The sequence below is a fragment of the Pyricularia grisea genome (genome assembly GCF_004355905.1).
Source record: "Pyricularia grisea strain NI907 chromosome V map unlocalized Pyricularia_grisea_NI907_Scaffold_10, whole genome shotgun sequence".
Taxonomy (NCBI): domain Eukaryota; kingdom Fungi; phylum Ascomycota; class Sordariomycetes; order Magnaporthales; family Pyriculariaceae; genus Pyricularia; species Pyricularia grisea.
In genome coordinates, this window is record NW_022156722.1 from 821,023 (window position 1) to 847,284 (window position 26,262).

Below are 26,262 nucleotides of genomic sequence, written 5' to 3' on the forward strand. Positions count from 1 at the left end.
AACCTGATGCTGTACGATGAGACAAGTGACTGTTATGGAGTTTCATGAAAAATCTGTGTCATGAACGTGTGAAATTTAGTATAGAGTGCCAAGACGGGAGTAGGATACAATATTGTCTGTTCGGCGCGGCGCGCTTATGGCTTGCGGCATTTGCCTAGAGTTTTGTGTATCGTTGCGAGCTTGTTCCACGTTCGGAGGTCCCCCCCATCCGATATAACAACCAGTATGTGCAACGAACCAATTTCCCATTATATATATTTTTGAGGGTTGGGTACAAAGCGTCTTGTGGAACACTGTAAAGGATTTAATAGTGTAAACATGCTATTGTAAAAAATGTAAAGCAGAAGAAGAAGCAATTATTAGACTAGCTGAAACTTGATGTCGATATTCCCCAAAATCATGTCAATCTTAACCCATATCTGAACCCTGTTCGAATACTGCTGAGTATATCATGATTTCGGACCCACTGTCAGCTCACAAACAAAGCAACCGTGGAATGCCTCTGGAAACAAACAGGGCTCCTGTGGCGCAAGTGTTTGTGGTCTGATGGCCTACCACTTTTCCCTCACTAAAGCTTGGCATTAGCTATGAGACCAACGTAAAGTAAATGACTTTTAGTTCCGATGCGTGATACACAATTGGCAAGCGTGCAGCAAGCCACCCCCGCATCTGCTAGGGCCTTGACCGTTCTTAGTCTTTCCAGAAGAATAAAGATAGAAAAAGAAGAAAAAGCCCATTCCTCCAACGCATTCAAACCAAGCTCACCCCCTCACCTTAGCTCTACCGTAGACCAACTAAATTACAGTTCTTCGCTGCCTACTAAGGTACGGAGTATGGATACGCAGGTGAGTACGGACAGGGATACTGCATCTGTCACAACAAGGGGGAAGAATGAAAGGGCTGACAGGGGGAGAGAGCAACAGGCCACCGGGTGGGGTTTGACCGGGAAGGGTGGGAACGCGGGGCAAGCAAGTCCTTAGCTGTACTATGGTAAGGTCTCTCTCTGGTCTTGGCCGCGCTTGTTTTGTTGGGATCATGCATGCTTCCATCCCTCCTACTGATGTGTACGTTAGGTACCTCTAGTGAGGGCTCAATTGACTGGCTTGTACGAGCCTCATGCAACCGGATAGATAAAAAAGAAGCGTATGTACTTTGGTATTTATTTGGTCTACGTCATTGAACTTCAAAAGATAGGTGCTTTGAGTAAGTGGCAACACGAATGAGGGGTCTTTGTCTGCATAGCTTCGAGGACCGGTAAGCTAAGGTAGGTAGGTATTCTACTAAGGTAAGGCAGGTAGTCTAGGTAGTACAATCCAGAACCCTCTAACCCCGGTTTGATGTCATCCCATAACGGCCAAGACGACCGTCAGTCTAGTCCAGTAGCTCATATGCACATCACGCCCCTCTGAGGGTCTTAGATGGGGCGAGCTTGCCGAGCTGCTTGTGTGGGTAATATGGGTTGATAGTTGCAGCTTGCATTATGACGCGTCAGGATATTTTGGGTTTTATACGTTGAATACGGCTCTGGTTTTCGCGATTGAATTGTACGTACGACACGAACGGTTCGTGGAACGCAATGCTCAAGATTCGATCGATCATGGGACGCAACAGTCCAGACCGGTTTTGACAAACTTGGATAAACATCACGATAATACAGAGCAGTAGTTGCTGCATGCCCCCTCTAGATTACTATTTCTGGCTTTCCATGCTATGAACAATGGGTTTGCTATAACAGAGCTACCTACCGTACCTTACCTACTTTACCATGGTCAACAACATGAACCAATAAAAGTAGAATCGTGCGTGCAGCTCTCGAGTGGCGGTCAGCAGGATAGAAAAAGGTGTGTTACATCAAATACAAGCAGCAGGGGAGGTAATCTTTCATCGGAGTTCTCAAGGAAGGAGACATGTACATAGCTAAGGTACTCTTCATCTGTTCTGCGGTTGTCCAACCAGCTCCCTCAGCTAACTCCGTAAAAAGGAGCTCTCGCCTCAACCATGCTATCCGTACTCACGTTAAGCTCTAGCTACAGTAACCTAGTACTTGCCTACCACCCACCCCGGCCCCCCACTCATCCCATCCCGCACAACCAGGTAGCACTCTCCCCGGAAGTTTGGATCAGGCCTGACTGGCCAATCTTGACCACCAGAAGTGCACAAGACTCCTAATTCGGAAAGACCGGTGACGACGGTTTGTTTTCTCCCTCCCACCTCGAGCTTTTTGCAAGCTCCCGTGGTCTCGCACAAAACCCAATTTCTCTTCCTTCCACCGAGGGAACGCTTTTTCCCAACCACTTCTTCTTTTCCAGTCTTCCTTTTTTCCACCATCTGATCTTCAACTCCTCTCCATCTTGTCTCTTGTCTGAGTTCCTGTGTTCTTTGTCAGAATACCACTTTGAGCTTTCCAGCGTCTTGTTCTTTCATCTGCGTTCCCTTCTAGATAGACAATATCAAGACAGCACCCTAAAGAAGGACTTGAGACAAGTCCGCCATCATGTCTCAGCCAACTCGCCAGTTCTCCACGGGCGCTTCGGCGCACCGTAGACGGCAGATGAGTACCGTCATCGAGAAGGAAGGTCATTTCGGCGTTGAGTTGACGGTAAGTGACTTTGATTTCTCACTTTTCGTTGTGCAAGGCAGATCCATCACACATCGCAACTCGCCTGCTTCCCTTACAACAGTATCGTGAAGCTATGGATAGCTTCAATTCTCAATTACTTTGGAGCTCTCTGAGCTGCTACCCTCCCCCTATAACCCCACCACACCCTCTTGCGGGCAGGCCCGGTACTTTGGGTCGGCCAAGGGAAATGCAGGCGATGAATCACTTTTGATCTTCAGATTTTCTACGTACCAACTGCCTCTCAACTTGCACCAAATAGCAATGCTTCTCAAGCATGCCTCATTGTCTTGCGCAAATATTACCCAACAGGTCAGGATACAGTAGCTGACTTGCATCAAATAGACCCTCTTCTTGGGCATCTCGGCAGTCTTTGCAGATGACCATACTGCAGTCGTGGCCCTCGCCATTCACGACACTACTTACCTCATTGATTTCTCCGTCAAGCATATTGTGCTTGATGATGCATTCAAGATGGGTGAGGATGTCATCTCGGACTTTGTCATCACGTCAGTTAAGGAGTATGAACGTGAGAACTTTGCCAAGTTCATTGGCGCTGGTCTACCCATGACTCTCAAGTACATGAGTCCTACACTCTGCTCTCGCCTTTGGCTAGAGACAGACATTGTTCCCATCGTCATTCGACCGGATGATGACCACAAGGAGAAGACTTTCTGGGACGCCAAGCGTGTCGATGAGCAGGCTGACTCGATGGCACGCAAGTGCATCATGTAAGTTCTCTACCCTAGTCTGATTAAAACAACCTATTAAATTCATGGGCAATATCTCACATAAATATCCCGTCAGGCACTTTGGACCCTCTCTGGCGCCTCTACTACACGTCGGTTTCCGTGGAATTGTTCAGACCGATGCTGGCTTCCGAGCCCCCATCAACACCATCCAGAACAACAAGGACGTTTGTTCTGCGGCATCCTGGGAGACCATGCTCACATATGCTAAGAAGCTGCGTGGAAACAAGACGAAGATAGCCTTCTTCAGCAGCACCCCTCAAGGCGGCGGTGTAGCTCTCATGCGACACGCGCTTGTGCGATTTTCGCGCCTGATGGGTGTTGATCTGACTTGGTATGGTATGTATACTAACTAGTTCTCTAAAGCTTGAACTCCACTGTCTGTGTCGTCATACCTCTCAGACCACTGGCTAGCTCTGACATTGAGTATTCATAAAAATTAGTGCCAAAGCCTCGTCCGGGTGTCTTCAGGATCACCAAGAACATTCACAACATCCTTCAGGGTGTCAGCCATCCTGACCAGAGAATCTCCGCCGAGGAGATGGCTGCCATCATTGACTGGATTTCCGACAATGCACAACGTTACTGGTTCTCTGAGGGCGGTCCTCTGCGCCCTGCCTCGGAGGGTGGTGCTGATGTGGTTATCGTGAGTAACTGTTCTGGAATACAATAGCTAAGAATATAGCTAAGAATCCTTCTAACATTTGTTACTACCTTAGATCGATGACCCCCAGATGCCTGGTCTCATCCCAATGATCAAAAAATTGACTCCAGACCGTCCCGTGCTCTATCGCTCGCACATTCAAATCCGCAGCGATCTGGTGGCGATTTCTGGCTCTCCTCAGGCTGAGGTTTGGGATTTCCTGTGGAGTAACATTAAGGGCGCCGACATGTTCATCAGCCACCCCATCCCCATCTTTGTTCCCTACAACGTCCCCCGCGAGAAGGTGGTATACTTCCCTGCCACTACTGATTGGCTTGATGGCCTGAACAAGCCTCTTAGCCGCTGGGATGCTGGTTACTATGGCCATCTCTACAACGTGGCTGCTCACTCTCAGCGTCAGACCGAGCTTAACTGGCCGGCTCGCAAGTACATCGTCCAGGTTGCTCGCTTCGACCCTGCAAAGGGCATTCCTACCGTCATCGACTCTTACGCCGAGTTCCGTCGCCGCTGTGAGAAGGAGGGTGTCACTGATATTCCCCAACTGGTTGTGTGCGGTAATGGTTCGGTTGATGACCCTGATGCCTCGATGATCTACGATCAAACAATGACACAGATGGAGACTCACTATCCCCACCTAATTAAGGATGTGAGCATCATGCGTCTTGAGCCCAATGATCAGCTCCTGAACACAATGATTGCAAATGCTCATGTTGTTCTGCAACTTTCTACTCGTGAGGGTTTTGAGGTCAAGGTTTCGGAGGCGCTTCATGCTGGAAGACCCGTCATTGCTACTCTGGCTGGCGGTATCCCATTGCAGGTCAAGGACGGCGTCAACGGATTCCTTGTCCAGCCTGGTGACTGGAAGACAGTTGCGGGACATCTGATCAATCTGTTCACTGACCACGAGCTTCACAAGAAGATGAGCCACGCTGCCGCTACTGGTGTTTCTGATGAGGTCGGCACCATTGGCAATGCCATTGGTTGGTACTACTTGGCTGCCAAGTGGAACGAGGTTGGTGTCGAGAAGAATGGCAAAGGTGGTCTCAGGGGAGACGAGAAATGGGTCAACGACATGGCTCGAGAAGAGGCTGGGTTCCCGTACACCCAAAACGAGAACCGCCTGCCGCGCCACTTCACTCAGACCAAGAAGCTGCCAGTCCAGACAGCTTAAAGGTGATCCCGGAACTACCAATGGCGATTGTGAGACGGCGCCAGTAATCTAGGCGAAGCTGGGATTTGACCGTTTTCATTTGTCTCGTTTTGACATGACAAGGTTTTTCTTCGTATTTTTGATCTTTGATGACTTAAGTTTTTGACTCTGCGCTTGACTGGAATCAACGAACTGTCCGGTGAAGGCTAGGTTTCTGTCAGGTGTTCCGGCCCAAGGCCATTGATCACTCCCCTCAAAAGCTTTTTTTATTTCTCGCGATGATTTCTCGGACGATGGTTTAAAATGCTCTGCAATAATGACTACACACGGATTTCTTATTTTCTTTGCAATGAGCCTTTTACTCAGACTACTTCAACTAATGGACTTTCACTTCGACGCTGTTCTATGCACTGGTCACACTGATGGGCGGGTTTGAAATCTCTACTCAGAACTTTTCTGTTCAAATCTTCACTCAAGGGCTATGTGCTGAATATTGTATCATTGACACAATCTCTCATTGTTGTTCCAACTCTACTCCCAGAAACACTTCACTCAAGCACGTCGGCACTGCTGTACGCTGGCAAACAAAAGTCTCCACTCAGAAGTTTTGCGATGATTTTTAACAAGAAAACTTGCTGGGACTTTCATTTAATACTGGTAACCGGATAATAATTCATGGGATGGAACGCATTTGGATTGATCTGTCAAAGAAGGAGGGACTCTGATCCATCTTTGTAGTAATGCGGAGGTGGAATCATCAAAGATCTTTGTTCGCATGACTGCTCAGCTTATTTGGTTGCAATAAACGCTGATTGATTTTCTACGTTTCTATGACTAAAATGAAGAGTATACACGAAACGCTGGAGCTAACCACCACCCATCCGAAGACGCATTGCTTTTGTATTAGACCTGGTCCTGGCTTAATGATGGACTGTCAGACGATGCTAAGTATATGTGGATTAAACAAGATCATTAACTCAAATTTATATCCCAGCGAGCCCCATAAATATAGCAAAGTATCTTCAACCGCTGTTCGGGCCAACAACCAAGGTTCTCGGCGAGAGATACTGGCCTGTTGCTTTACTGTCGTGAGGAGCTTGGAGATAGCAACACGCATCAGTAACTCCGAGAAACGACTTGTCCGTTTGCTGAAGCTGAGCCAGGCAACCTGTGAAATTTCTTCTCGTTGGGCTACTGCCTAACAAGTATCGAGGCTTTTTGAGCCACAGTTGCTTGCGCGACTTGACCTGCAGAGGGAAACATGATTTTTGGGTATTCGAAGAACCGCCGATATGGCAGTTTCCAAATGCTCGAGACGAAACTTGGGTCTTATGCTTCCCCCTCTTGTGCTTCCCTTCTTGCGGCGGGGGACCAGAACACGGGAGGATATTGGACTGATCGAGGTGCTGTCGCGGCGTGACCTGGGCTTTCTGAGCGTGCGATGAGTCCTGCTTGTAGTCTTGGGCATCAAGGGAGGAGTCGTGCACGGGGCTTCCTCTCCGTCGCGGCTCAAAATGCGTTCTCGAGTTTGTCATTCCGATCAAGTGATTCTCCTCAAGCAGGAGGTGGCTTGAGGGACTATAAACACTGGTAGGTAATGTTATTCTGTTGGTGATGGGCGAGAACGGGCTCGCTGACTCGGATGGGCTTGTCTCGACGTGCGCCAGCTTTTTTCTCTTTTGCGTTTTTCTCGGCTCTGGGGTGGTGATCTCTTCGAGGGATACTTTTCGCTTCTTGCTCGTCTCGTGGCCGGTCTTGTTGCTTTGGTCTTGATTGGCAAGTGGCTCAATGGAAGCAAACAATCCGATGTGTTGAGTATGCCCAAGGCGCCCTGGCGAGTAGATCTGGGCGCTGTTGTGAGACCTACCAGGGGTGTCGTTGTCGGAAACGGTCTCGGGATGGCTCGGAGCTTTGATGACGGGGGCTTCTTTGACATCGTCCTCACTTCCGTTACCGACGGGGTCTGCCGGCTGGTCAACAGGCGAGTGGACAGGGTCAAGGTCGTGCTGTCTGGGGCTTTCGGACTCGGTCCACACGATTTCGTGGATGCCCCTATCCCGTGAGCTCCACGCATTGACCCAGTCTCCAGGGCCCATATCTACTGGCTGCCTGTCTTGAAGTCTCGGGTCTTCATAACTCGACCCTTCAGAGCCTGGGCATCGCTGATCGCGTTCGCAGAGTACAGCCATCAGGACTCGCATCATGGCAGGGTAATCTGGCCACGGTGGGCAGAAGTCCTGGAAAGTATGTTGACCGGGAGGGTTGCTGTGCCTGTCAACGGTAGCGGCGTCGGTGGTCGACGTGCTGCTGGCTCGGCTTCGAGATGTTGCTGACGAGCTGCTGCTGCTGTTAGAATCGCTGGAAGCGTCGTTGCCCTCGTCGTCACCGACATGGGGAAAGATGGCAAAGATCCAGTCTCCCATCTCGTCGTCCAGATTGAAATCCTCAATGGATGATGCCATGGTTTGGAGGTGCGTCTGATTGGGGAAACTGATGAAAGAAGTCAAAGTTGTTTTTTTTTTTTTTTTTTTTTTTTTTTTTTTTTTGGTAGTGAAGAAAAGTTTAATGCTTGAAGGAGTGTTGCTAACGTATTTTTTACGCAGCCTCTTTGCGATGGTTGCAGCTAAGATTGAATGAAGGGGGTGCCTCGTTCGCCTTTTGGCTGTACGTAGACAGACTCGACTTGAAATTCGCCTCAGTTTGCTTGTCACTCTTTTAGAGATTCCGCAAACCTGGTACGTTCCTACTTCCAGCATGAGCTAACGGCAAGGTTTTCAACAAACAGTGCAGAAACAAGGAAACTGCTGCCTCGATTCTTTCCTGGTTTAACTGTTATTTCTCTCTTTTCAGCTGTAAGGTGAGAACAAGGAAGATATCCATACAGTCACTACCTTTGAATGAGCGAATAAATGGGGGACAGAAACATTTTTATCTACAGGAATACTTGTTTAAAATGCATGGATTGAGTGAAATGACTGTTGATTTTGTTTACGTTACGAAGCCTTCGGAAAGTAGAGCTTTAATACAGGCAGTTGCGCATAGAAAAGCCATATATACACCACCAATGACCATGTTTCCCTCGTTTCGTTCAAATATCATCGTCAGAAAGAAATGCCTCCGACCGAGCTGCGTAGTCTATAGCCCAGCGGAGGATGCTATCAACAAACTGGTCAAGTATGGCGGCCTTCTGGATATCCTTCCCAAAAGTGACGGTATCGGCCATCATCCAACGCCACTTGGGCAGAATGATGGAGATGAGGTCCTCGAGGTGGCCAGCCTTGCTGGCTATCACGGCGATGTTGTAGATGAGCTTTTCTCTCGCCTCGAATTCCTCCTCGTCGATGATGACAACACACTCGTCATTGTCTTGGTCCCGATGGTCGTCGCAGCAGCTCCAGTCGTTCTCGGCCAGATGCTCCTTGAGCTTCATGATCTCTGACAAAAGGCGCATGTGCGGTATGTAGAGCGTGAGCTGCAGGAGCTCTTCGACGGTAAGGTAGGCTACGGCATCTGGTTCCACGGCTGCCGAGGGATGAAGGGGTGACATTGGGACCTCGAAGGTCTTGGCCTCGAGGGAAGATCCGGGCTCGACAAAGGCGGTGATGTCGCGGGACACGTCGAATATCTCCTTTTCGAGGTTGAGGACGTGAGCCGCCGTCATGGTCAGGGATTGCATGGCGCCTTGCCAGTCGATGCGGGTGCTGAATGTCTGGGTCGCTTGATCCCAGTATGCGTCGCTGTCAGAGGCATCTTCGGGGTCCTGCTCGTCGCCTTGGACGGTATCTTGGTCATCGTCGTCGCTCTCCAGTAAAATGTTCTCAAACAAGACTTCATCCACATCTAGTGCCATGCTTTCGCTCTTCCGGCGGCCGGGTTCCTCAAGCAAGCACTGCTTCTTGAGAGCACTCGAAATGGTGGGCGAAGACATGGTTGGAAATTCTTTTTTTTTGGGGGGTGTTGGCACTTAACTTGTTTGTCGATATCGAGACGTACAACGTGGTTTGAAGGCGTCGCAAGCCGCTGATATCGGTACAGAAAAAGTTGGGTTTGATGGGCGATCGAACCGAATCTACAATAGCAAACAACAGTGTAGCTCTTATATGCAATAATTCCTAAATTTGAAGCCTCACACAAAGAACCCATCTCTTTTTGCCTTCCGAACAATGCTTATTGTCCAAGTCAATAAGAAATTCGTTCCAAATCTTGAGCCTTGTCAAGAACAAAGAAACCAAACAATGGAACCTCTTCTTTCTCCTCATTTTTGAAAATGTCTCTCAGACTCCCGGACAAGCTTTCGACTACTGCTTTAATTGTCATTGTTTGTTCTTTGTCTTTGTAGCCGGAGCCTCGACCGAGGGTTATTTCTCACGGTTCTGATCTAGATTACCAACGGCCGTAATGGCAAACATGACAGCCGCGCAAGGAACTTGATAGAACCAGACAAGCTGCCACTCTGCGCGCAAAAAAGATGAATTTACCTATTGCCCGCGGAGATGAGAAGAGGTTCTTGTCAGCTGCTGTCGGATATTCTACTAACTTGTCATCTCTCCAGCCGCTCAGATGTCCTCGCTTTTTTTGAAATACGTCCCTGGCAATTCTATTTAGACAACGTGATGAAGGCAGGTCGCCGAACGGGTTTTTTTTTTCTCTTTAAGGCTGAAATGTAGTCATCGCGTGATGATGCCCCCCTGCGTCACAGTGGGCTGACATCCATGTCAGGTATTTTTGTCTCTGGGCACCAAAAACTCCAGACGCTGACCAGATATCCGTTCCATCACACGTGGAAGCCCTGACATTTTGTCATTTTCTAGATCGTTCGCCAAGGTACGCACGCATATACAGACCTGGACAAGATAAAGGAGCGATGCGGCGTCAATACCTACGTATTTGCATTGCGGGGAAAAGTTGACAGACAAAAAAAAAAAAGAAAAGAAGCTCTGTCTTTTTGGGTACGAAATACTTTCGTAAACAAATGCCGTCGGGGAAAGAGCGGAGAACCCATGCAAGCGGGTGAATAGCGGACCGCCGACTAATAATCGTACCACCAAAGCAAACCAGAGCAAAAGCCGAACAAGTTGCTGTTCGTAGGCTTACAAATCGCGGCTCTTTGAGTGGCTTTTTTTTTTTCTTTTCTTTTTTTCTCGTTGTTGTTCAAGGGCCTTACAGAGGGGTGCCGGTGGGCAACCAGGCTGCCAAGCCCGAACCATCCCGCATCTCCATCTGCGCTGAAAGTGGCATTGGATCGGACCAGGACGGGGCGAGCAGCGCGCAGGGTCTAGGGGCCTAAATTCGTCCCGACAAAGGCCCTTGGCAAGGGTGCGCAGTACGAACTATTCTGACCCACACTACCACAACTTACCAGCAGTCATCTTCAAGAGATGTCCAACCCAGGAAAGCACCTGATGAGACGGGCAATCCCGCCGCGGAGAATGTTATTTTTTTTCAGTTGTAATTACAACCGTCCGGTTATGACTTACCACACGTTGTTTGCGGGAATTTTCTTTTTTAGCTACCCAAACCAAGACAAGCTGAACTCACAAAGCTTACCTCCCTACCTTGGGTACTAGTCTACTAACTCGGACCTGCACAGGTAAAAGTGACTACAATACGCAAAGGAAAAAAAAAAAAGTCATCGTACGAGTCACAACTTCAGCCCGCTACCGACAGAACACATCCTTATGTAACATTTAATCGATACAAAGAACTGCTAGTGGTTAAAAGTCGGACGAGGTGTACAGTCAGCCACGGACAAGCTTTGCAGCATCTCCGCTTCTCCGCCGACAGCAAGATGGACCCTGTCTGCAGCCTGCTTGGGGTCGGGATGAAGCTCCATGACGTGCCAGGCTTAAATATTGGGGAAGTCCCCAGTATTGAGACGACATCGGCCTGTCACAAGGATATCAACATAATCACCAACAAAACTACAACGACACTCAAGATCACCCTCCCTTGATTATTCCTTTCCCCCATCATCACATACAACAACAAGCATGTCGGCAGTTAGGGACAAGCAACAACCGGACGCAGCCCCGGCAGCAGCAGCAGCAGCAGCAGCAGCAGCAGCCGAGAACAAACCGGCCCCCTCGATAACTCCCGAGCAGATCGCCATAGTCAAGTCTACCGCGCCGGTGCTCAAGGAGCACGGCGTGACCATCACGACCGTGTTTTACAAAAACATGATCGACGCGCACCCGGAGCTGCATAACGTCTTCAGCACCACCAGCCAGGCGACGGGTGCACAGCCGCGGGCCCTGGCCAGCGCCGTGCTGGCCTACGCCACCTACATCGACGACCTCGCCAAGCTCTCGCACGCCGTCAGCCGCATCGCCCACAAGCACGTGTCGCTGCACATAACGCCGGACCAGTATGACATTGTCGGCAAGTACCTGATCGAGGCCATCGGGCAGGTGCTGGGAGACGCCGCCACACCCGACATCGTCGCCGCCTGGATCGCGGCGTACGGCGTCCTCGCCGACGTCTTCATCGGCGTCGAGGGCAAGATGTACCAGGAGCACAGCGACTGGCTGGGGTTCCGCAAGTTCAAGGTCCTGCGCAAGGAGGCCGAGGCCGAGTCCATCACCTCCTTCTACCTGACTCCCTCGGACGGCAGGACGCCGCTGCCCCGGTTCCTGCCGGGCCAGTACGTGAGCGTGCAGCTCTTCGTCCCGGAGCTGGGGTACCTGCAGAGCAGGCAGTACAGCCTCAGCGAGGGCTACAAAAAGGGAGGGGAGCACTACAGGATCAGCGTCAAGCGCGAGGAGGGCGTCGAGGTCGGCGCCCCGGGCATCATCAGCAACATGCTGCACGACAAGATCAGCGTCGGCGACGAGGTCGAGGTCTCGCACCCGCAGGGCGAGTTCTTTGTCGACCCGGCCGATGAGACCAAGGCCGGCACGCCGCTCGTACTACTCTCGGCCGGCGTGGGCGCCACTCCACTGCTCTCCATCCTCGAGAGCGTCACCGTGGCCGACGGCGGCGTCCCAGCCCCGGCAGCGACGAGACCCGTGTCGTGGATCCACGCGTCGCGGTCCCGGGCCCAGCGGCCGTTTGAGACGCGCGTGGCCGAGATTCAAAAGGCGGTTGGGGAGGAGCGCATGCGGACGAGGCTGTTTCTGGGCAAGATCGATCCGGAGAAGGACGTCACTAACGAGCACTTCCACTTTGGCGGCGGCAGGATGGACCTCGGCAAGCTGGATGCGGACAGGGACCTGCACAAGACCGACGCCAGGGCCGAGTACTACCTCTGCGGGCCCGAGGCCTGGATGCTGGACATGAGGGAGAAGCTGGAGCAGATGGGAGTGGCGCACGAGAGGATCCACCTCGAGCTGTTCGCCACGGGTGACGTTCAGTGAAGGGTGGCAAAAGAGTTGTTTTTTGCGTCACTGTGTATGCTTTTTGAGTGTTTCTCTTGTCTTTGTAATGTCTCTGTGTTCTCCGATGGGTAATAAAGGAGAGATCCGGGGACAAATTAAAGCCAGGAACGAACGGTATATTTTGTCGGTGTGGGTTTAGTCTGGCGCAGGGGAGTTGTAATCATTTTTCTCTTCTCTTTTTTTTTATGAGAAACTCTTAGAACGATAAATCTACGGGCCTTCGCTGGAATATAAGCTACTTGCTCTTTTTGCTGCTCTCTCCACACATAAAACTATTCACACAGTCCCCAGTGGGGGCAAAAAGCTGGACACGCCCACCTTCCATCCACCTCACCCGCCACCACAATCACACTAGAAAACCATCAGTATCGGCGAATCCCCTGAAACATCCAGGACCCTGTACCATTTTGAATAATCGGCGAGGTGACTTCGCAATCTGCTAGACACACAATGTAGACTCCTGTCTCGGCGTCCTTGTGTGAGAGCGTCATGTAAGTCTAAACCGTAGACTCTACCCCCCCAAGGGTGAGCGCTAGCGCGAGTAGCTTCTGAACGGACGAGGTATGTGCCGCCGTGCCCTGTCATCCGTTTGGTCATTATATGCCACACAAGGTCCAATTTATCTCGTAAGACCAAAGACCAAAGCCGCACAAGTGCTACAAGCTCCTGACAGCCCCGGGGCAGTTGGCCGTAACCGGACCTACCGCTTTCCTTGTCTCTGAAGAAGGACTTAGGGGTTCTTTTGTACATGAGAGAGAGAAAAAAAACAAACGGTCCCCTTTTTTTTTCTCGAACTGCGCCATCGAGTCTGCAGCGGGCACAAAAGCCGAGACATGCTTAATCCAGATCCCGCAACCGAACGTGTCCTCGCCTATCAGTGTTGAAAGGCCTTCACAGTCGTGCGACGCCCTATGCAGCGGCCCGAAGATCGATGGTAGTGTCAAGGTCGATGAGAGCCTTTGACAGCGGCCTTTCCCGGTCATTCTGTTGTGGTGTTACGGCGATCATGTTTGTGTTGTTCGATGAGGTCAGTATCAAGACATTGCCGCGACAGGCTAGTGACTTCTGCTTGCTCGAACAAGCTCAGTTGGATTTGAGCGATGATTTGATGATGGCCAGCAATCCATCGTAGGGTCTTTAGGTCATGCTCCTCCTCAGTGGCCCAAGCCACAAATACCTGTCAGTCGGTATACTCCCCACGCCCCGTGGAACACAGCCGGTGACCTGTGCTTTCACAGCTCGCATGTAGTATATAACGGCTGTCTCAAAATCGGTTGAGGGGTCCTTATACTACCTGTGAGATTTTATTTCCAGCTTTTGTTTATTTCTTTCTCTGCTCACAGGCGCCGAGTAATGATGAGATGATTATGCACTGTTTGGCTTCTTGCAGGTGGGCTCTCCATCGGGGAGTACCGACTCGGAGATAAGGATGTAGCTTTTCCTCCTGGACTGGATTTTTGAGACCACTTTGTGGATTGTTTCGTTCCCTGCGCACTATGTGGAGGCAAGCAAGTCTAGATCAGTCTTGTGGAATGCTGGCCTAACCTCGTATTTTGAGGTATAGTGTCTGCGGAGAGCAAGCAAAGGTCTCGAATCCAACTATGTTTATGTATTAGAGCATATGAGAACCAACCTTTTTCACTAATACACTATTGTTATCCCTAGGGTCTTTGCTCCCCTGATACTCTGGCTCTGGTATGCACTGACTGATGTCCGTCAAATGGTTCCAAAACCTCTGACATCTATTGTACGACATGTAGTATTTGCTGGATATTGTAGCCGAAGCATCATAGAGGACTGGTAATACAGCCTAAGTCGTGTTACCCAAAGACGTGGTTCCACGTTTCACGGGATAAGATCTGCCGGCTGTCAATTTGTGAGCGTACAGGTACCTGGCGGCTAGCACAAAGGTATGCAGGAAAAGGACATAGCCGTAGTGTAACACAAGATTGACCTTCAAGAGGAATCCGGGTGGATGCTGCAGTTTACTGCCCCGAATAATCCAACTGATTTAAATACGATTATAGGAAATTTGGAATACAAAATCTTTTCAGGGAGCCGCAAATTAGACTTGACAAAAAATATCGCCTCTGTGGTCATTTTGATGTGCTACAAATCCATACTCATTGAAATGTGAGCAAGGGTTGATAGCATCTGCTCCACCATACATAGCTATTAGTATTCTGTGACTGCTGCTGCTGCTGCGAAATAGGGTCAGACGAAGAAATGCGAGGCCGCCCAGCCAGCAACGGATCTGATCCGAGCTGTAGAAATATATTGTCAATATAACTCAAAAGGCTTATCTGTCAATGATAGGGGGTGATTGGTCTCAGGATCGCTTGATGAGGCTGGGCCGGTTGATATCCGCTTCAAGGCCTGCAAGTATGCAATTTCGACGGAAGGATTCCCATAAGACGGAACGTTACCCCCTTGGGCTAGTCTGCCCGTTCTTTGGTGTCACTTGACCAAGGGGACCACTTATAAAAGAAAACTGTGATTGCGTCGTGCTAGATAGAGTATGTTGACATATGTTGTAAGTCGAGAGGGTGTCGTGCCTGCATACGATGGTGACAGACGCAATCAAAGCTTCGATGGAGCGAGGTCCCGCCGACGGAAGCCTGCATGATCCTGGGGTGACCTTAAAGCTGTTGCCAATCGCTCCTATTTCCTGCCTGACTTTGGCGTACAGCAAAGATTGTGCAATATAATTGTGATGAACTGTGAAACACGATACAAAGTCGAGTCGTTGGGAAGTTTTCTGCTGCTATTATATCCCGTAGCTTAGCAATTTGGAGACGTATAACGGAGCAAGGATTGATTCGATATAGTAATATGGCAGGGGAGGGACACCTAGACAAAGTGTGAAGACAAGGATTCCGAGGGTCAGCAAGTATCCTCATTGCCCCTGGAATGTCACCTTGGGGAAGACAGTTGTAGTTTCGGGGCGGTATCAAGTAAGGTAACTCGGCCTTTGAAGCACTCAAAGAAGAGGGACGAGAGCTTAAGTAACTCACAAATGATAACATCCTTCCAACAACAGCCGAAGCCCTACCGCCCTTCCGGTAGCGAGACCAAGTATCGCGGGCTGCCTTGGCCTGTCGCCGGATTATTGCATCCCATGCGAAGTTCCAGCTTCAAGGTACGCTTGAGCGTAGCGACGGTAAACGGATGATATCAATCTGGGGCTCGCCCGATCGATTACGACGTTGATGAAGGTGTACCTGCACTTCTAGACTTGTTAAATCTAGAGCTTGAGCCTGGCCTAGCTTATTTCTTGCGTTGGAGAAGAGGAGAACAAATAATGAAAATTGTAAGTGTGCATTGGCATGAGTGAGTTATCTCCAATGGAACCATGGAGATGCGCAACCAGCATAATTAGCCCAGCCAGCAGATAGCAGCCGTTAGTACCTACCGTACTAACCATAGAAATAAGCCGGGAGGGCAAGCACATAACACAAGGACTCCACGTGATTTACGAAAGAGGGCAAAAGCAGCTGTGATTGGCAAAACATCTGAAAAGAGGACCCACTGTCGACGTCGATATCTCTGTGATGTACCTACTCGTTCCTTCTCATCTTTCTGTCTGCCGAGGGAGAGATAGAGAGAGAGTAGGGTAACAGCCTAGTAAGTACCTACGCAAGGTACCTTAAGTCCTTAAGTGAGGCCTCGATGTCTTGCATGGGAAGACCCTCATTCCAAACTCTAAGCGGCAACCTCTCCGGAACAAGTCGATTGTCACTTCATTTCAACCATGGCTACCTACCAAAAAGTACTCAATGTACCTAGATACCTCTCAATCCAGTAGGCGCCACAAGATCTGGACCTTGGACTGCTACGTAAGGTATCTTGACAGAAATCGGCCTGCACGAGGTGTACGATCTTGCTGTGACGGGGTGCGCCCGCATTGCTTACTATATGCAACACCCTCGGACAACTCCCGCAAACCATATGGCTGCTACCAACTGATAAGAAGCCCAAAATAAACTACAGCAGCAGTGAGCTGTTGGCAAAAAACATAAATCATTCCAACAAGTTTGAGCGTTCAATCGCCATTTTTATAGCCAAGTACCTAGTGAATATCGTGATACAGGGAGGTCATATCGTTGGCATTTGGACGGCATTCTATGCACCTGAGGATACTCGATCAGGAGGCAAAAAAGATACTCGATATTCTGCATGCTTTGCCTACCTGTTCAAGATTACCATGGGCGTGGAACCCAAGTGGCTGTTACATGTACCCTGGTACAAACAAACAAAAGCACGCCCCCCTCCCCCCTCACAATGGCATCTTCCTTATGCAAAGCACTTTAACAATCCTTTGAGATTTACATGTAGTGTGTCAAACACAACGTTTTGACAGCAGGAGGGGCTCACTGCACATTCACATTCATGCCCCCCGCAATAGTCAGTCGTCAGTCAGTACGTGAGGGCTTAAGTTGTTATGGTAACTACCATGCCCTCACTCACTGGTGACATCTGACGTCTTCAGTATCTGCCTATGTGACCTTGCTGCTTCCATCCCATCTATCCCATCCCTGTTGTTTGTTTGCTGCTCTTCTTGGCTGACCAAGCAACATGTCTACTTTTTCAGGGCAAGGTGGGTGGGCATGCAAACGGAATCTACTGCCCGAACTCAGCACTTCTTCCCCCTCTCTACCTCAATCCGGAGCAAAGGATCAGGGACCAGTGGGGCAGAAGGCCTTTTTTCTACTTATCCTCGTCATCAGCCTTTTTTTCGATACCAACCGTGTGTGGGTCTTTGCCCTCAGCTGGCAAACAAACAAAATTGCGCTGCATCAAATTCCTTTCCTTCCTACCTACGCTAATCACTTTTCTTTCTCTCTTCACCTTAAGTTCATCTTTTCCTGAGAAAATCCTTTCCTTCTTCTTCACTCCCAACTCCAACTTTCACAGCACCGTTGATTTTCTTTCCCTTTCAACTTCTTTCGTTACCCTCTGCTAGTTACATTCCATCACGATATACCCAGACTTGCGTTGCCTTCCTGTATAGATACTACGTATCTTTCGGAGAAACATAAAGTAGTTCACCTTTCTCATTGTCTTATATCTTGATCAACAAAGACTTTTCACCCGCCGTTCATCGGCACTTTCCTTTCACCTCCGGCATCACCATGTCGCACAGCATCCCGCCCAACGAGCCTGTGGCTGTCGTTGGCAGCAGCTGTAGGTTTGCCGGCGGTATCTCCAAGCCCAGCGAGCTCTGGGAGCTGCTCAAGAACCCACAAGATCTATCACAAACCATTCCTCCCTCACGATTCTCTGCGACCGGCTTCTTTCACGAAGACGGAGAGTATCATGGAACCACCAACTCCACCAAGGCTTACTTCCTTCAAGATGACCATCGAGCTTTCGATGCTTCATTCTTCAATATTGCCCCGAAAGAGGCAGAAGCCATTGATCCGCAGCAGCGCATGCTCTTGGAGACTGTCTACGAGTCTCTCGAGTCTGCTGGATACACCCTCAAGCAGTACTCTGGCGAGAAGGTGTCTGTATTCTCCGGTGTCATGACGGCTGACTACGACACGCTCTGCCAGCGAGACGACATCACTTCCTCGCAGTACTTCGCCACTGGTAACGCTCGCTCTATCATCTCAAACCGTCTCAGTTACTTTTTCAACTTCCGTGGACCTTCAATGACAATCGATACTGCTTGCTCTGCCAGCTTGGTTGCCTTGCACCAGGCGGTACAGAGCCTGCGTAGCGGTGAGAGCATCATGGCCTGCGTCACGGGTTCCAATCTCATCCTCACTCCCGAACAATTCATCACCGAGTCTAGCCTCCACATGCTCAGCCCTACGGGTCACTGTCGCATGTGGGATGCTGATGCCGATGGCTACGCTCGTGGCGAGGGAATTGCTGCCCTGCTTCTGAAGCCTTTGAGCAAGGCTTTGGCCGACGGCGACACTATCCAAGCCATCGTTCGGGAGACCGGTGTCAACTCTGACGGTCGGACCCAAGGTATCACTATGCCTAGCTCCCTTGCACAAGCCGCACTTATCCGCGAAACCTATCAAAAGACTGGTCTCGATCCCACCGATCCATCAGATCGCTGCCAGTACTTTGAGGCTCACGGCACCGGAACTCAAGCTGGCGACCCACGCGAGGCTCAAGCTATCTCGGACGCATTCTTCCCAAGCAATGCCGAGACCCAGAATACAACCATGATTGCAGACAAAGCTGCTGAAGATGCCGATAAATATAGACAGCTATATCGCAGCCTTTTCGTGGGATCGGTCAAGACTGTCATTGGACACACCGAGGGAGCAGCCGGACTTGCTGGTATGCTCAAGGTCATTCAGTCCATGCGTGCCAAGACGGTGCCGCCAAACATGCACCTCCGCGAGCTTAACCCCAAGGTCGAGCCTTTTTACAAGAATCTCGAGATCCCGACAAGCTGCACTGCCTGGCCTGCTCCTGCAAGCGGCCATCCTCTGCGTGCCAGTGTGAACTCTTTTGGCTTTGGAGGCACCAACTCCCATGCCATCGTCGAGCTTTACACTCCTGACATTCATGACCCAATCGGCAAACACTTTGCTGAGAAAGGCCTCGCTGTCGCTCACTCTAAATCTTGTGTCATCAGCCAGAACAATGTGGATGTTCAGTTCCCTCTTGTACTCTCTGCAGCTTCGAAGAAGACTTTGTATCAGGTGGTTTTGGCTCTCAAGGACTTCATGTCACTTCCAGACGTTCAAGAAAAGCTTTCTAGCCCAGAGGAGCTCCACAAGCTCTTGCGTTTCCTGCTCGTCAATCGATCAACCTTCCCTTATAGATTGACTGTCACTGGCACTACATGCCAAGACCTGGTTAAGGAATTGGAGAAGGTCCTCGATAGCATTCCTGTCGGCGGTCCTCAAGAGATCGGCACTCTTGCCCTCAAGCAGATCTCCAAAGGTCCCCTTAAGATCCTAGGCATCTTTACTGGCCAGGGAGCACAGTGGGCACAAATGTCCAAGCACCTCTTGATCAATTGCCCCATCTTCAAACAGACCATTCATCAGCTCGAGGATATCCTCGGCGAATGCCCTACGCCTCCTGACTGGACAATCTCACAAGAGCTCAGCGCTGATTCCGAGAACTCTCGCATCGGCATCGCCGCCATAGCACAGCCCCTTTGCACCGCGGTCCAAATTGCACTTGTTGATGTCCTTCGCTCACTTGGGATTGAGTTCCATACAGTCATTGGTCACTCTTCTGGAGAGGTTGCTGCAGCTTACGCTGCAGGCCGGATCACTGCCCATGATGCCATCCTCATTGCTTACTATCGAGGTCTCTATGCCCACGTGGCTGGAGCTCCCGGCTCGGGTGACAAGGGAGGAATGCTGGCTGCTGGTCTATCAAAGCTGGAAGCTGAGCAACTCTGCGCCCTCGATCCCTGGAATGGACGACTAGCGGTGGCTGCGAGCAACTCGCACACCAGCGTCACTCTCTCGGGTGACCTGGATGCTATCAAGGAAATGGCTCAGTACCTTACGGAGCAGGGCAAGTTTGCACGCTTGCTAATGGTCGATACTGCTTACCACTCGGCTCACATGCTTGCTCCGGCCGAGCAGTACGGAGAGTCGCTCAGCACTTTTGAGATTCAGGCTTCTGAGGGAAACAAGACCAAGTGGATCTCATCCGTTTATGGCGACGACCGTCCCCTGGAGGTGGATGAAATCATGTCTACCTACTGGACGGACAACATGGTCAAGCCTGTTCTCTTCCGCGAGGCTATCGAGTCGGCGTTGAGTGGAGACAATCTCTACGATGTTGTCGTCGAAGTTGGACCGCACCCTGCTCTCAAGGGTCCCGCCACTGAGACTATCAAATCCATCATCGGTTCAACTCTACCCTACTTTGGCGTCCTGGATAGGAAGAAGAATGACATGGCGGCGCTTTCGGACTTTATCGGTTCCATGTGGACACTGTTCGGCCACTCGGCCATCCGTCTTCCAGTTCTGCCTGCAGCCAATTCCTATTCCACTTCCCCACAACAGAAATCCTGGTCTGAGATGTTGCCTCAATACCCTTGGGATCATTCACAGATTCACTACCGCGAGTCGCGCATCTCACAGCAGTACCACTTCCGCGCCGATGCTCCACATGAGCTGCTTGGTGTTCGTACGCGCGACGACACCGAGTTTGAGCTTCGTTGGCGCAACATCATCAAGCTGGAGACGGTCCCTTGGATTGAGCATCACCGCTTCCAAGGTCAAGCCCTACTGCCTGCTTCTGCCTACTGCGTGATGGCTTTGGATGCTGCCCGGGTGCTTCTCAAGGGTCGAAGTGCTACAATCATTGAGTTGGAGAACTTGGAGTTCCTGAGTGGAATGACCGTAGAGGCTGGAAACTATGGCGTTGAAACCCTCTTCACTCTTACAGTCCTGCCTCCCTCAAAAGAGCAGCAAGACGAGTCAATAATCACTGCCACCTTCACCCTCACATCTGCTTATGCGGACGGATCAAGCCCCATGCGCATGAACTTTCGCGGAAACATGACCATAATTCTTGGCAACCCGGACGTCGACGCCCTTCCTTTCAAGTCTGCTCTCCAGCCAGAGACCACACCGGTTAGCCCCGAAGGTTTCTACAGCATGATGAAAGACCTTGACCTGGAATATACTGGTCCATTCAAGGGCATCAAGACAATTGATCGCCGCTACAACTTTGCCTCGACCACTCTATTGAAGTCGCATCCTCAGGACACCACAAAGCTTGCCGTGAGCCCAGCCACGCTCGACACTTGCTTCCAAGCCTGCTTCTCGGCGTTTGCATCTCCTGGCGACGGCTCACTGTGGACGACCTTCTTGCCAACCCACGTGTCGGCGATGCGGTTCAACATGGCCATCTGCGACTTGAAGGGAAGCCAAGAACAGACCACCAAGGTCGACGCTTCGCTGACAGAGTTCAAGCCAACCTCCAAGAACGGCGCTGCCACCATCAAGGCCGACATGGCCATCTACAATGATCACGGCCAGGCCGAGGTTCAGATCGAGTCCATGACCGTAGCCTCATTCGCTGCTACCAAGCCCCAAGACGACTATGAACTCTACCTCCACACGGTTGTGCAGCTGGACCCCGAGGACGCCATCATCGGCCCACAGGCACTGCTCGACGCCACCTCAACCGAGTTCCGCAGCCTGGTCGAGAGCTGCGACCGCGTCGCCGCCTTCTTCTGCCAAAACTACAAGTCGTGGCCGCATGAGACCAAGGAAGACCTCAAGGCGTTTATCAAGACCTCGCCGCACTCGGCCGCCCTAGAGCTGCTCATGCAGCTTGGTAAGAACTTGCCGCATGGAGTCCTCCAAGCCATGGCGGGCCCGGTCGTCCAAGAGTCGCTAGACATGTTGTCAATGCAGCGCCAAGTCTCGGGCATCGTCGGCCAGATTGCACACCGTTACCCGCGCATGAAGGTGCTCGTGGTGACTGAGCCTGGCCTTGGACTCAAAGAGCACGTTCTCGCAGGTCTCAAATCCTCATTCACCTCCTTCACCGTGGCCGGCAAAGTCGAAGCAAGCTTTGAGCAGCGTGTCCTGCAAGCCGCTAATCATGCCGTTCGGGACCGCATCTTCATCAAGGATCTGGATAACGACAAGGAGCAGTTGGAAAAGCAAGATCTCGTCATCATGTCTACCGTTGCCGGTGGAGATTCGGTAGCTGTCCTCAAGAGGATGCACGCCCTGATGAACTCCGGAGCCTGGCTCCTGCTCGTGGATATGTCGCATAGTCCGCTTAGAGAGCGCCTTCGTCGATGCTCGGGTCAGTCGGTGGACCCATCCATGGCCAACATCACTCCACCGGATTGGCCTGACGTCCTCGAAGAGTGTGGTTTTGTCAATGCCTCCAAGAATGGAGATCAGCAACACATCCCTGGCTTCTCCATCACCGTTCGCCAGACAGAGAGCCACCTCAAGGATGTACTCCGGACTCCCCTCGCGGGAGGCCCTGGATCTCCACCGCTCACTTCCAAGCTTTTGGTTCTTGGTGGCAACAGCAACCGGACAACCTCACTGGTGACACACGTCACAACCGGTCTTGAGCCTCATTGTGAGCAGCTTCTTACTGCTGCATCCTTTGAAGATGCTGAGCACGACGATCTCGCCACTTGCACTGCAGCCATCATCCTCGCGGACCTGGACAGCCCCGTCCTGTCTACAATGACGGCGGCACGCCTGGAAAGCATTCGCACCTTGATGCGGCCCGAGACCACGGTGCTGTGGATCACCTTCCACGCCCGAGACTCTAACCCTGAGCACGCAGCCACTTTCGGCTTTGCCCGCACCCTCCTTGCAGAGATCCCCAACCTCAACCTCCAACTTCTGGATCTCGAGGTGCTCAATGGCGCAGGCCCGATCATCGCTGAGACCTTTGGCCGCCTCTGCCAGCGCAAGCTCACCACTGGTGAGGGCAGCAAGATGCTCTGGACTCACGAGCCCGAGATCCACATCGAAAAGGGTCGGCGTCTCGTCCCGCGTGTGCTGCCTTACCGGCCAGCCATCGATCGCGTCAACGCACCGCGTAGGGTCATCACCTCAACTGTCAACACCACTGAGCAGTGTGTCGAGATCGTACCTGTCGCTGCTGCATCTGCCGGCGAGACTCGTTATGAGATCAAGCTTCACTCGGGCATCGCCTCCACTGGCCACGTCGCCAAGCCGAATTCCTTGATACACCCCCCAATCCAGGTCTTCTACAGCTCGGCGCGGCCCCTCGACGTCGGTCGCTACAAGGGTTATCTGTGCTTTGGCCGGGAGCTTTCCCTGAACGGTAAAGGACGCACCGTTGTTCTCTTCAGCGACTCCAATGCGTCCATCGTCCAGCCAGCTCCTGGTCAGATACTCTGGGACGCTCCAGAGACCGCCGTTACCTCGGCTGCCTGCACCGCCTGGGCCCTCCGGACCCTGGCTGTCATGTCTGGCATGGACAAGCCTCAAGGCGGGAGCATCATCCTCGTCGAGCCTGACATGTGCCTGTTCAATATCATAACGCAGCTCTTCACGTCGTCGCAGTACAACATCACCGTCTTGACCACAGATCGGGAAGCCTCCATGCGCAACCCGGCCTGGACTTTCATCCACCGGTACCAGGCGCGCGCCCCCATCGAGCAGGTCTTTGCCAGGATGGGCAAGCTTTCCGTCTACAACTTCCTGGACGAGTCCTCGCCGGTATCTACCATGATCCGCCGCGTGGTTGCCGGCAAGGGGGACTACTACCCTGCCGGTGAGCTTCTGACGTACACCGTCACCGAGATGCACAACTGCGACTTGGAGGACGTGATTGAGTATGCCGACATGAAAGCCCTGCAGATCCATCCGTCGTGCGACGAGCCCGTCTCTGCGTCGGCCATCACCGTCCCCGACCTGCTGGACAGCACCACCCCTCCCAAATCCCCCTTCCAAGTCGTCGACTGGCGCGCCGAGCGCAACGTCTCGTACCTGGCACCCCCAGTCATCGGCACAAACATGCTCAGGCCTGACAGGACCTACCTCCTGGTCGGCATCACCCGCGACCTGGGCCAGTCCCTCTGCCAGCTGTTCGCCGAGCAGGGCGCTCGCCACATCGTCCTGTCCAGCCGCAGCCCACCCGACGACGCGCAGACGTTGTGGCGCTACGAGCTGCTCGCCCGCACCGGCTGCACGGTCCTGATGGAGAAGCTGGACGTGACGGACCGCGCGAGCGTCCTCGCTCTCAAGACCCGCCTGACGTCCACCTGCCCGCCCGTCGGCGGCGTGGTCAACGGCGCCATGGTGCTCGACGACCGCGTGTTTGCGCAAATGTCCATCGATACGCTGCAGCGCGTCATGCGGCCCAAGACGATCGGGTCCAGCAACCTCGACGCCGTGTTCGCCTCCCCGGACCTCGACTTCTTCATCATGACGTCTTCCTTTGCCGCCATCGGCGGCCACGCCGGCCAGTCCAACTACGCCGCGGCAAACATGTACATGAACGGGCTGGCTGCCGATCGACGCCGGCGCGGCCTCGCGGCGTCGGTGCTCAACATTGGCGTCATCTACGGTCTCGGTTTCCTGCACCGCGAAAAGGACGATCTGTACGCAGGCCTGGAGCGCGAGGGCTACCCGCCCATCTCGGAGCGCGACATCCACCACATGTTCCTCGAGGCCATCGCCGCGGGCAAGCCGTCTGCTCAGAAGAAGCATGGAGCGACGGCGGCGGTCGCGGACCTGACGACGGGGCTGAGCCGGTACGACATTGACGACGCGGAGCCGCTGCACTGGCACCGCGACCCACGCTTCTCGCACTACACGGTGCAGCAGGCCGGTCGGGGATTGGCTTCGTCAAAGGCCGCCGGCGATCGACAGAGCATCAAGGAAAAGCTGGAGCTGGCGCAGACGGCTGCCGAGGTCCACGAGGTCGTGGCGGCCGGCCTGGAGGCCAAGCTCCGCAAGATGCTGCAGCTGCGCGACGACGCTGCCCTCGACATGCGGCTGGGCCTGTCGGACATTGGCGTCGACTCGCTCGCCGCCAACCAGATCCGCTCTTGGGTCTTTAAGAACGTCGGCAAGGACGTCGGCGTCATGAAGATACTCGGTGCTGCCAGCGTCGACAAGCTCTGCCAGGAGATTGCGGGCTTGGTGGTTGCTGATAGGAGCTGAAGGGTCTTGAAACATGAACAAGGAGACAAAATAACAAAAAAGAAAAAAAAAAGACAAGAGAGAAGACGTTGACGATGATGATTGAAGATGAGATGAGATGGTGTTATGGATTTGATTTTTTTAATGAAAATGGAAAGACAAGATGATTGATTGATGATGATATGGGACGTTATGGGTTGACGTTACAAAGAAAAATAGGTGGAGTGTCCCAGTGTAGATGTTATTTTTTTTTTTTTTTTTTGGCGTCCAAGGCGAAAAGGCAGAGGTGGAAATGGGTAGTAGCATGGAAGGCGCGAATTCTGATCTGTACAAGTTTTGTTTCCAGCATGGAGGAGGAGTCAAGGTTTTTCATCTTAACCAATTTTTCTCTTTTGTTCACACACACACACATACATCTTCACAAAAAAAGGGATAGGAACTCCCTCAAGGTTCATCAAGAAACTCTTCTTATTCGACCTCGTCTAGTCGAGAATTATAAAATATTTCTAGTTTTACCAAAACCAAAAAGAAAACAAGCACGAGCACGCTTTAACAAAAGTAACACCACAGGTGTCGCTTGCAAAAACAAGTTCCCCAAGTCCGAGGGCTTGCTTAAGAGAGAAAGAAGTGAATAATCAGTGATGATTTGTTTATGGGGTTGTCTTTTTTTTTCGCATTCTTTGACGCGCGGCGCGAGCCACGACCATGGTCAAGAAAAAAAAAAAAACAGCCAAGACAGAAAATATTCATCACAAAAAGTACAAAAAGATCTTTGTGCCCTTTCAAAAGAACCGAAAAAAAAGCAGAAGTAACGAAAAAAAGTTTCATTTTGCAATTGGGGTCGCCCTCTCTTTGTGTTTTGTTTCTTTAGGGGGGGAAATCGGCCCTTGTTCCAAAAAAAACCCCCCCAAAGTACCTATGTTCCCTCCATTCCTTGATGTGATTTTTTGCGCCCTTTTCCGACTCCGAAAACCCCATTCCATGAGGCTGCCCTTGTCCCAAAGGAAACCCCAGAACCCGCCGACATTTGGAAAAACAACTTGGAAAAAACGAGTGATGACATAGGGTAAAGAACTAAAAGAGAAGAGAGCATGATGCCAAGGTCACGCATGTCTT

General features: G+C 51.6%; 5 protein-coding genes across 5 annotated transcripts; 3 read left to right on the top strand and 2 right to left on the bottom strand.

Annotated features, from left to right (window-relative positions):
• The first annotated feature begins 2,094 nt into the window (after window positions 1-2,094).
• Window positions 2,095-5,963, top strand: PgNI_11764 (uncharacterized protein). Its single transcript, XM_031131728.1, has 5 exons — window positions 2,095-2,599; window positions 2,963-3,348; window positions 3,425-3,705; window positions 3,810-4,012; window positions 4,086-5,963. The coding sequence occupies exons 1-5, from the start codon at window positions 2,495-2,497 to the stop codon at window positions 5,199-5,201; spliced, it is 2,091 nt and encodes a 696-aa protein (XP_030976619.1). The 5' UTR covers window positions 2,095-2,494; the 3' UTR covers window positions 5,202-5,963.
• A 239-nt stretch (window positions 5,964-6,202) lies between these two features.
• On the bottom strand, window positions 6,203-7,642 carry PgNI_11765 (uncharacterized protein; the record flags this gene model as incomplete). Its single annotated transcript, XM_031131729.1, has 1 exon — window positions 6,203-7,642. The coding sequence occupies one exon, from the start codon at window positions 7,640-7,642 to the stop codon at window positions 6,203-6,205; it is 1,440 nt and encodes a 479-aa protein (XP_030976620.1).
• Window positions 7,643-8,268: 626 nt separating this feature from the next.
• Window positions 8,269-9,108, bottom strand: PgNI_11766 (uncharacterized protein; the record flags this gene model as incomplete). The annotated part of the gene is made up of 1 exon (XM_031131730.1): window positions 8,269-9,108. One exon carries the CDS (start codon window positions 9,106-9,108, stop codon window positions 8,269-8,271), a length of 840 nt encoding a protein of 279 aa, XP_030976621.1.
• Window positions 9,109-11,170: 2,062 nt separating this feature from the next.
• PgNI_11767 (uncharacterized protein) lies at window positions 11,171-12,532 on the top strand (the record flags this gene model as incomplete). Its single annotated transcript, XM_031131731.1, has 1 exon — window positions 11,171-12,532. One exon carries the CDS (start codon window positions 11,171-11,173, stop codon window positions 12,530-12,532), a length of 1,362 nt encoding a protein of 453 aa, XP_030976622.1.
• Window positions 12,533-17,685: 5,153 nt separating this feature from the next.
• On the top strand, window positions 17,686-25,167 carry PgNI_11768 (uncharacterized protein; the record flags this gene model as incomplete). Its single annotated transcript, XM_031131732.1, has 1 exon — window positions 17,686-25,167. One exon carries the CDS (start codon window positions 17,686-17,688, stop codon window positions 25,165-25,167), a length of 7,482 nt encoding a protein of 2,493 aa, XP_030976615.1.
• Window positions 25,168-26,262: the final 1,095 nt, after the last annotated feature.

Bases quoted from the DNA above. Each gene is read 5' to 3' on its own strand.
- PgNI_11764 (XM_031131728.1), top strand. From the start codon at position 2,495: ATGTCTCAGCCAACTCGCCAGTTCTCCACGGGCGCTTCGGCGCACCGT. The intron at 2,600-2,962 runs GTAAGTGACTTT...TGCATCAAATAG, and splicing joins ATTTCGGCGTTGAGTTGACG to ACCCTCTTCTTGGGCATCTC. The intron at 3,349-3,424 runs GTAAGTTCTCTA...ATATCCCGTCAG, and splicing joins ATGGCACGCAAGTGCATCAT to GCACTTTGGACCCTCTCTGG.